Genomic DNA, 10,043 nt, shown 5'->3' with positions numbered 1-10,043 from the left:
CATTTCAGTCAATTATGAATCCATACTGATTTTTACATTTATTTTTGGTGCTGAAGGTTGAACCCAGAGGTGCTCTACCCCTGGAGCTACCCCTCCAGTTTTATTTTTTATTTTGAGACACGGTCTCACTAAATTGCTGAGGCTGCCCTTGAACTTCTGATCCTCCTGCCTCGGCCTCCTGAGTTGCAGCGATCACAGGTCTAGCCACCATGCCTGACTGGTAATGCTTTTGCATGTGTTCCCTGCACACATTCTGGGTCTGTCTATTGAATTCTTAGCATTTTCCTTCTAATTTGTAGGAACTGTTTTTTTATTATGGTAAAATATGCATGATGAAAATTGATATGCAGAGCTCAGAGTCAGGGAGCACAATCACAGGGCTGTGCAGCCATCCCCACCACCACCTCCAGAACTTTCCACCTCCCCACATGAGCTCTGCCCCTTCAGCACTGACCACTGCCCCTCCCAGCCTGACTCCTGCCTGCTGCTTCCTGTCTGTGGATCTGAGACCCCAGGGACCTCTTGGGTGGATGCTGCAGCCTGTGTCCCCTTACAACTGGCTCTCTGCACGGGGTGCCCCGTCCCCAGGTCTGTCCTTGCTGGGGCAGGCGTCAGGCTGTCCCTCCCTCCCAGGCTGAGCGGGGGGGCCCCCTCCTTGGGAGGGGACACGTGTGCCCACTCAGCTGTGGATGGACATGGGCTCGCTCCCGGTCCTGTGGTTGCGGTCTGCTGTGAAGGCAGGTGTGTGTTCCGGGCCCTGCTCCCCACACCCCCGAGGGCAGCTGCCGTGGCCGCGGTCTCCACTCTGAGCTGCCGCCCGCCTTTGACTGGGAATCGTCTTCAGGTAGTGCAGTGCGCAAGCGTGTGACACAGAGAAGCTGCTCCCTGCTCAGTGGCCAGAGTGACCTGTTTAGATTGTACTGTTCAGCCTCACTGGTGACGGTGGCTCTCACCCGGCCTCTTGCCCAGGAGTCAGACTTTGGCATTGAGAGTGGGGTCCACGGGTTAGGAAGCGAAGGGCAGGTTGAGGACCTTCCCACCTCCTGCGCCCCGAGGAGAGTGCTGCCCCCCACCCAAACCGGAGCCCCCCCCCCCCGTGTGCAGGTGTGCAGATCCCTAAATAGCCCCTGCCACAGACCTGAAAGCCCCCTGGGGCCCAAGGCCACCTGTGTGCACCCAGCGGTGACAGGAGGGGGATGGCGCGGGGCCCTCACCAGCTTGGCCAGGGAGGGAGCAGGGAGGAGCGGAGCCAGGGGAGAAGCACTGGGGCCTTTATTGAGTGTGAGTCACTCTTGACAAGGGTTCCACATGGTATCAAAACGGGCCGGAAGGTGGGTGTGGCACAGCTGGGGTCTTAGAAAGAAACCACCAACATCCAGGGGCAGGGCGGGTGGAGCTGCTGGGGACGAGGGTCTTTGGGGCATTTGGCAACAGAGTCCACGACGGGAGGGGCTGGGACCACCCGAGTCCCCAGGCTTCGGGGACTGGGCCTGGGGCGGCCTGGCAAGCCAGGGGGCAGAGCTTTGCCTGGCTGGCCTGTAACTGTCCTGTCCCCGGGCTCCAGCCGGGGTCTGAGGTCCTGTCCTGCCCCGTCCCCCCAGCTGGGGTGGCAGGACTGGGTCAGTTAAGGACCAGCCGGAGGAGCTGGGATGAGCTGCCTGGGGGCCCAGCGTCTGCCTGGAGGAGGCCGCTGCTGGACCATCAAAGGGACAGGGCAGAAAGACAGACAAGCGCCTTCTGCCATCTGCCATCCCTGGAGGCCACTTTGTTCTGGGGTCACCTTTGGGGACTGTAGGAGAAGGCGGCATGTCCTAGCTCATTCTCAGATGGCCAGGACCGCTCAGATTCCCCAGGTGGGGACTGGACGCGGATCCTGAGGTCAGCGACCCCTCCCTGCAGTGGGGGCCCTCGCTGGCCGGGCACCCTGGAGCAGGCGGGGAGACAGTGCCCGCTGCGCCCAGGCGCCTGCCCTCCGGGTGGGTGGGCCGCGGAGCCTCCTGAGAGCTCCTCCCCTGACACACTCGAGGGACCTGAGGTGACCAGAGAGCAGTGCCGGGGACGTGTCCTACAGGGCGCCAGCGGCAGCCCGGCTGCGAGGGAGGCTGCTCCTGGAAGCTCTGGAGAGTCACCTGCAGGGTCAGGAAAGGCCCCGGCTCAGAAGGAAGCTCGGGCTCCTGCCAGTCGCCACCTCCCCGAGGCCCAACCTGTGGGCACCTGGTGACCCGGCCTGGGGACAGGGCAGGGGCACCTGGAGGAGGAGGCGGGCAGATGAGGACGGGCGACCACTCGGGGGCAGCTGAGCCTGAGTCAGGCAGCCCGTCCTTGCCTCCGGGCCAGAGCATGTCCCAACCCTGTGAGGCCCTGCAGGGCTGGGCGCTGGGGCCCGCTGGCCGAGAAGCCTCAGTGTGGCCGAGCCCGGAGGCCCGGTCAACCCTGACCCTCGGCCCAGGGCGTCCCGCTGCCCAGCCATTCCCTGGGGTCACGGCTGTGGGGCGTCGCGTGGGCCTGGGCTCGGATTCCCAGTGCCCGTCCTCTGCCCTGGCGGGGCGAGTGGGGGGAACAGGGGTTTGGCCACGGGGGGCTGCCAATGCTGGGGCCAGGGTCTACTGTCCTCCTGGGAGACTGGTGGCTGGGGGCCTGGACAGTGGGGACAAAGGAAGAGGCCGGCCATGCAGGGACAGACACCAGCTCCAGGGTTAAGGCTTCTTTTTGAGAGAAATGGGTGAATTGTTCCCGGTGACCCAGGCGGTCAAGCGGGGGCCAGTCTCCCCCAGGAAACAGCCCTGCCCTGCCGCCCTCGAGAGGTCGCTCTGGGGCCTCCGCCGCCCACCCCGGCCCTGGCATTCTGGCACTGGCCCTGCCCTTTCCCGCCTCCTGTCGGGTGGGGCAGAGGCCGGCTGACCTCTTCTGGCCAACCACAGGAGTGTGCGGCAGACCCCAAGCCCCGGCCTCCTGGACCAGCCATAGAGAGCCGGGAGCTGGACAGGCCTGCCCTGCGCCTGTGCCCTCTGGGAGCCGCGAGGAGGTACCCGGAGGGCCGCCCAGGCCCCCCGCCACGTCTCCTGAGCTGTGTCCCACCCAGTGACCTCTCCCTCTGCCCCCGCCCCAGGAGGGGGCTGCCTGGGGAGTCATCTGGAGGCTGCGGGCCCTGCCCCACTGGCCTGCAGGGGCGGCCGGGCGGGGACCGTCCTGGCATGCGCCCCGATGTCTGTCGGGTCACAGGGGCAGCCTGGCTGGTTTTCTTGGCCCGGCTCCTGGGCCCGGGGCCACCAAGGTCCCCGCTGCTTAACACACGGCTCCGGAGTGGCTGCAGGGTTGCAGGAGGGTGCCCAGGGCTCCTCTCCGGCCTGCGCCTGTGACCGTCCTTAGAAAGCCCCGCCCATGACACCCCAAGCTCCCAAGGCCGTGGGGAGGCAGGCCATGGGCCCTACCCTGGGTCTCCCTCCTGCCCACCAAACGTGAAGAGCTGAGCTGCCGCTGCCCCCCCCCCCGGGGCCACAGGCCTGGCCTCTGAGGTCACTGGACGGTGCTTCCCGGGCTCCGGGCCACGGGCTGCACCCACCAGGCCCAGACCCCCAGCCTGCACTTCTGTCTGAAAAATGGCCACGTTGACTGGGGAAATGAGGACGGTCCAGGGAGGGCCACCGAGCAGCACAGCGCCCCACGACCACCCCCCACCTCAGATCCCCAAAGCCTGTCTGTGACGGGTGGGCCCCCAGGGACAGGGTGGGGCCGAGTAGCAAATGCCACACAGGGGGTGACATTTGGCATCACAGGGTGCGTTTCACAGACGAGCCCCTCCCCACCCCGGAAGTCCACCTGTGCATCCTCCCACAGCTCAGCTTGGGTCAGCCATGAGAAGCGGGTTTCAGCGTGGGGAGTGACACTGTTTTAAGTGGAAGGGAGGAATATTGCCCGCAAATCTCATGATGTCAGCCTCGTCCCACCCCAACTTGACCTCCGCTCGTCACACAAGGCGCATCCCGGCAGCCCAGCGTGGACTCTTTGCAGATGCCCCACTTAGAGGGAACTGCTGCCCTCCCGGCCTCCTTGCTGAGCCCGTGACACTGAGGGTCCTGGACCACCGCTGGCCGCGGACTCGGGCTGTGTGTGTTGGCGACAGGCAGGGCTGGGCGTCCGACGTGGCCTGGAGGGGCCGCCAGCCCAGCACTTCTCAGGGCTCGGGTCTTGGCTGAGCTCGGTGGCTGGTGCGGGCGGCTACAGGATGGTGCAGGGTTTCTTGTCCTTGAAGGGGTTCTCGGAGGCCGGCACGCCCACCAGCAGGGGGTCGGACCTGGCGTGCTGCTCACAGTAGCTCATGAGCTCCGAGGAGGCTTTGGAGACCTGGGTGGGCAGCAGAGAGGGCCGGTCAGGGCCGGCACACGGCCTGGCCACGACACCGGGGAGGCCCCCCGCAGGGGCCAGGCGGCAGCTGCAGTGAGGGACCCGAGGACCTGGCACTCAGTGAGAGCCGGACACACAGGCCACAGGTGTGCCCCAGTGACAGGAGGGTCCAGGACAGCAGGGTCCAGAGACAGGACGTGGGCTGGCAGGTGCAGGGCTCGGAGGGACGGAGGCTGCTTTTGGGGTCAGAGTTCTGGAACTGGACAGGTGACAGCTGCACGACACTGTGAATGAATCCAATGTCACCAAAGGGCTGGGTGCACTCAGCAGAGGGGCACGCCCAGCCTGCGTGGGCCTGGTCCCACCCCGCACCGCAACAGAGAGGAGATCCCAGGGCGAAGTCTACGCGGGGTGACTTGACCCGTTTTACTTTGTTTTTGTACCAGGGATCGACCTCAGGGCCCTGACCACTGAGGTCAGCCCTGTTTTGAATTGTATTCAGAGACAGAGTCTCACTGAGCTGCTTAGTGCCTCACCATTGCTGAGGCTGGCTTTGAACTGAGATCCTCCTGCCTCAGCCTCCCGAGCCCCTCATCCGGCTTTTTACCACATTAAAAAAAAAAAAGATTAAAAATAATCATAACAAATAAAGAGCTGAGCATCCATAGGCAGGACTGGGCTTTGAACAGAGGGACCAGGGGAGATGGGCCTCTGGATTCAGGAGACGCTTAGGCCACCCAGGGAAGGACCTCGTGGCGTTGGCACGACCCAGTGGGTCCTGTGGGTCCTTTCTGAATTGTATCTTTCTGTTGCAGCCTGAAGCCCCTGGGGCCTCGGTGACCCTGATGGGGCTGGCCCTTCTGGTCACTGGGGGGACCTGCCCCGAGGCCACACTCTGTGTTTCCCTGTCTGCTTCACTGTGCTCACCCCAGCAGGGCTGCAGGGCTGGGCTGCAGGTGTCCTGACCAGGTCCCCAGGATGACGTCCGTCCGTCCTGGATCTCAGCCTGGTGGTGCTGTGTCTTCCTGGGACCCGGGGACCTCCCCAGGCTCTTTTTCTTCTTTTTTTAAACAATTGCTGTGTGTTTGGTCCTGAGGATTGAACTCGGGGGAGCTGAGCCACTGAGCCGCACTCAGCCCTTTAGAGTTTCTGAGATGGGCTCTTGCTAAGTTGCTGAGGCTGGCCTTGAACTTGCCATCCTCCTGCCTCAGCCTCCAGAGTCACTGGGGTGACAGTTCTGCGCCCCTGCACCCAGCTTGCAGCCTCTGGTTTCTGTCCGGGATGCCTTCAGCCTATTCTCCGTCCTCGCCTATCCTGGGACCCGGAGAATGCCTGAGCCCCGTCCCCGGGAGCCTGCTGGGCTCCGCCAAGCTGCCCAGCGGGAAGCTCCTGCCCACAGACAGTGACAATCGCCACTCTAGGAGCACGGTGGCTGCGGGTCCACCGCCCCAGACGTCCGGTCAGAGAGCCAACCTCAGCACACAAAATGGACTCCAGACCCTGCAGAGCTGGTGCGTGGCCGCAGCAGGAGGGTGCCCCTCGGCCCCGGGGGTGCTGGGCCGGCTGGGCCCCGGGTCTGCTGCCAGGACTCTGCAGTTCTGTCCCAGCTCCGGGGACTGGGCAGCCGCAGGCAGGACGGGGAACAGGCCAGCACGGCCACGGTCGGCCACCGGGAGGCGTGGGCGTGAAATCCACCTGATGCGCTCCCCACCCGGAGCGTCCCCACCAGGCAGGAGCCGGGTGACAGCACAGGGCTGGTGGCCGAGACCCAGGGCTCAGTGAGAGCACAGGCCACAGCGTGACCAGTGACAGCAGAGGCCAGAGGCAGGATGTGGACCTGTGGGTGCAGGACTGGGAGGGGACAGGGGCTGCACGTGGGGACAGGCTTCAGATGTCCTGGAACTGGACAGTGGCAGCTGTGGCCTGTCCTGTGGCCACACCAATGGCCACTGAGTTGTGCCCCAGGGACAGAGCAGAGTCCGCCCCGCGGACAGGCCTGGACGCCCCACTCTGCTCTGGCGTTCTGCGGCTGAGCCTGGGACCGGCTGCAAGGTCCTGCTCTTCCCTTAGAGGAATGGCAAAGCTTCCCCAGAGGCAGAACTGACACGGCCAGCGGGGTGCCCGCCTGCTGGGGGGCCGCCTGCCGCCTGTCCGGTCCCATGGCCGTCCACAGCCGCGGAAGCCACGTCTTCACAGTCACATCTGCTGCTCTTTCTGCTGTGAAATGGAAGCTCAGAGACCTGGAGTGTGTGGCCCAAGGTCACACAGCCAGACGCAGGGGCAGAGCAGACCTCCACCCCCTGCTGGGCCCGGGGGCCACACCACCAGCTGGGGTGTCCCTTGTCCCTGGCTCACCTTGATGCGCTCGATCCCGGCTTCGATGCGTAGCTGCTCCACCAGCTTGCGGGCCTGCGCTGTGTTGTTGGTGGCTGACATCGTCTGCCATCAGCCTGGGCCAACGTCCAGGAGCTGTGGGGACACAGGGACATGAGCCAGCTGGCCACACCCAGGGAGGAGAGGCAGGAGCCCCTCCCAGAAGGCTGCCCGCTGCTCCCTGCAGAAGAGCTGTCACGGAGGAGGGACACCGTGGGGACAGGGTCAGGCTTTTCTCTGACCTCTGCCCTGCTCCGGGGACCCCTGGGCTCTGTGGACATGGCGGGTCCTCCTCGGGGCCTCCTGGCCCAGCAGGTGCTGCCTCCACCCTCGGGCACAGCTTCCCAGCTGTGCCCAGGCGTCCCTAGTCAGCAGAGTGGCCCCGGGGGCAGGAGGTCCCTGGGCCTGCTCCCCCTCCCCCCTTCCCTCAGCGAGCCCCACAGGGAACTGAGCCTCCCCAGGGCGCAGCACTGGACGGCTGACCCCGCCTGTCCTGGAGCCCCCTGGGGAAGGCCCAGGTGGGGAAGGGAGGGCTGGCTCTTCCCGGAAGGTGGCCCCGGTGCTGGGCTCCACCAGCAGCTCCAGGCACCAGCTGGGGTCCCCGGCTGGAGGGTCCACTCAGCTCTGCAGGGACGGCCAGGCTTGGCACAGGGCCTGTGCGAAAGGTCCTGCTGGTGTCCTGGGTCTGCGGCCCCAGCTGGCCCCAGGGGCTGCCCTCGCTGGTCCAGGAGCCTGGAGCGAGCACCCCGCCCCGGGCCCAGCTGTGGCCGCAGTCTCTGCCGCTCTTCATGGGGCCATCTCCAGGGGCTCCTGCCCCAGGGACGCCTGTCACTGCACAGGCCACTCTCCTGTGCCCCCTTCTGATGACATTGGCAAACGCCTGATTCCAAATGAGGTCCCACTGGGGGGCATGTTGGGGGGACACTGGTCACCCCAGGATGGCCCCCTTGAGGGAGGGGCCTTTCGCCTGAAAGAAGACCCTGGTGAAGCCACCTCAGCCAACCAGCTCAGGGTTGTCCACTAGGCTGTCCCCACTGCACCCAACCACACCTGTCTACCTGGCACCAGCCCTGGCATCCCTAGGAACGATAGGGATGTATTATAGAAGGGACAGGAGGGAGGGGGAGGGGAGGGAGGGGGAGAGAGAGGGGAGGGGGAGGGGGAAGGAGAGGGAGGGGAGAGGGAGGGGGAGGGAAAGGGAGAGAGGGAGGGAGGGGGAGGGGGAGGAGGAGGGAGGGGGAGGGAGAGGGAAGGAGGGAAATGGAGAGAGGGAGGGAGAGGGAAGGAAGGAGGGGGAGGAGGGAGAGGGAGGGAGGGAGAGGGAAAGAGAGAGGGGGGAGGAGGGGGAGGGAGGGAGGAGGGGGAGGGAGGGAGAGGGAGAGAGGAGGAAGAGAAGGAGAGGGAGAGGGAAGGAGGGACAGGGAGGGAGGGGGCGGTGGCTCTGGGCCCAGGGGCTTTGCTGCCTGCTGAGGTCAGTCCTTCAGGTAACAGGGTTCTGCTGGCGGGGCCCTGGGCGGTCAGTTTTCTCTCCCCACACACTTCTGTTCTCTCTCCTCTTCCTTATTCAGAGGCGCTGGGGATGGCACCCAGGTCCTCACGCAGCCAGGCAAGCTCTGCCCCTGAGCTGCACCCAGCCTTCTGTGTCATTTGTGAGTCTCACTGTGCCCAGGCTGCCCAACAACCGAGCTGCACCCAGCCTTCATCTTTATTGTCATTTTCGTGGTGCTGGGAATCAAACTCAGGTGCTCAGGGAGGCTAGGCAAGCCCTGCCACTGAGCACCCCAACCTCACCCGGTTCTCTTCCATTCTGTGACGGGGCTTGCTAAGTTGCTGAGGCTGGCCTTGAACTTGCCGTCCTCCTGCCTCAGCCTCCCCAGCCGCTGGGATCTCAGGTGTGGCCACTGTGCCCAAGTCCTCATTTTAAAATCATATTGGTAATTTTGTGCTCATTGGGTTTTACGTGCAATTTTAAGTGATGCCAGGGCCGGTCTCTGTCCCCTTGCGGAGACAGTGGGTCCCCACCCACATTCCTTCTGGCTAGCTCTCCTGGCCGTCACTCCCTGAGGGTGGCCTGGACACAGTGCAGATCCTTTGCCCCGTAGGATGGTCCTCCCAGGCTGGCCTTCACCCTCACCCTCCCAGCCCAGCTGCGTCCCCAACATCTGGAAAATGCTACTTTCTTCTTTCCCACACTTCCTCCATCTCAGGACACTGTGTGAGGGGAAGGAACATCTGGAGTGTGGCCTTTTGGGACTGGCGCCCCCAGGATGCTCATTTACAGTGCTGAGTAGTACTCCACTGCACAGCAGACCAGGGGCCAGCACCCCCTGTGGAGGACCTCTGTGCTGGGATGAGACTCCTGGGTGCTGAGGCCACCCCCAGCCCTGGGTCTGCCCCTTGCCCGTCCTGAGTAAAGCTGCGTGACATCTGTGTGGTGCCCAGAAACATCTCTGCGCCTCTGGGACAGACGCCGAGGAGTGGAATCACTGGGCCACGCGGTGAATGTGTGGGTGTTTTTTTTTAAGAAACTGCCCAAGTGTCTTCCAGGGTGGCTGGTCGTGCCCTTTGGTGGTCCCCCAGCTGCGGGGACACCGGCTCAGTCTCCGATCTGGGAACACCCGTCGCCTGTTTATTTAGGCAGCAAAAAATCCCACTTTTCCATCCAATTGTGGTTTGGTAAGCGCTGACCTAGGGGTCTCAGCAGCAGGGTGAATCTGTCCCAGGACCACGGGGCCACACCTGGGGACAGCGTGGTGTCACACTGCGGTGTCCTGCCTGCAGTCGGTGGGGCTGGGATGCTGCTCAGCACCCCCAGGACTCAGGACCCACCCCAGATGTCCCTGCTGTCGGTGGGAGCGGGCACCACAGGGCCTGTGGGTGGGCGCCCCTGGGTGCTGGGCATCGAGGCCAGCTCCATCCCGCCCAGTTCCCCTGGGCAGACACTGGCCAGGTGGCTGAGCGAGGCCAGGAGGCTGTTCCCAAGTGAAGGCATCTCCAGGTTCCCAGAAATTCCCACCCACAGAGACTCCGGGGTGGGGGGTGGGGGAGGGAGAGCCCGGCCCCGCTCTTCGTGTGTGTGTGTGTGTGTGTGTGTGTGTGTGCGCGCGCGTGCATGAGTGTGTGCACACAGTGGCCACTCCTGCGAGCACGCGCGCACACACACAGGCGTCTGTGCCCCTGCATCTGCAGCGCCTCGGCAGGCGGCCAGGGCCAGGGCACGGCCAGGCAGCTGCTGTAGGAGGGAGAAGGGCCCTGGGGGCTCGGAAGGGGGACGTGCGCGTGCGGTGCCCAGGACACGCACGGCCACACCTGGTGACACAACCACA

The 10,043-nt window shown here is 64.5% G+C and overlaps 1 protein-coding gene across 2 annotated transcripts in view; it reads right to left on the bottom strand.

Annotated features, from left to right (window-relative positions):
* Nucleotides 1–1,255: 1,255 nt before the first annotated feature.
* Nucleotides 1,256–10,043, bottom strand: part of Gng7 (G protein subunit gamma 7) — a 72,124-nt gene continuing 63,336 nt past the window's right edge. For both annotated transcript variants that reach the window (XM_071604171.1, XM_071604174.1), the window contains exons 3-4: nt 6,700–6,813; nt 1,256–4,344 (exon numbers count right to left, since the gene is read on the bottom strand). In XM_071604171.1, the coding sequence (XP_071460272.1) occupies nt 4,219–4,344; nt 6,700–6,780 (207 nt within the window). In that variant the 5' untranslated portion in view covers nt 6,781–6,813 and the 3' untranslated portion in view covers nt 1,256–4,218. The remainder of the gene's footprint in view (nt 4,345–6,699; nt 6,814–10,043) is intronic.

Source organism: Marmota flaviventris, chromosome 1, assembly GCF_047511675.1.
Source record: "Marmota flaviventris isolate mMarFla1 chromosome 1, mMarFla1.hap1, whole genome shotgun sequence".
Taxonomy (NCBI): Eukaryota; Metazoa; Chordata; class Mammalia; order Rodentia; family Sciuridae; genus Marmota; species Marmota flaviventris.
This window is presented reverse-complemented; position numbering and strand designations above follow the sequence as displayed.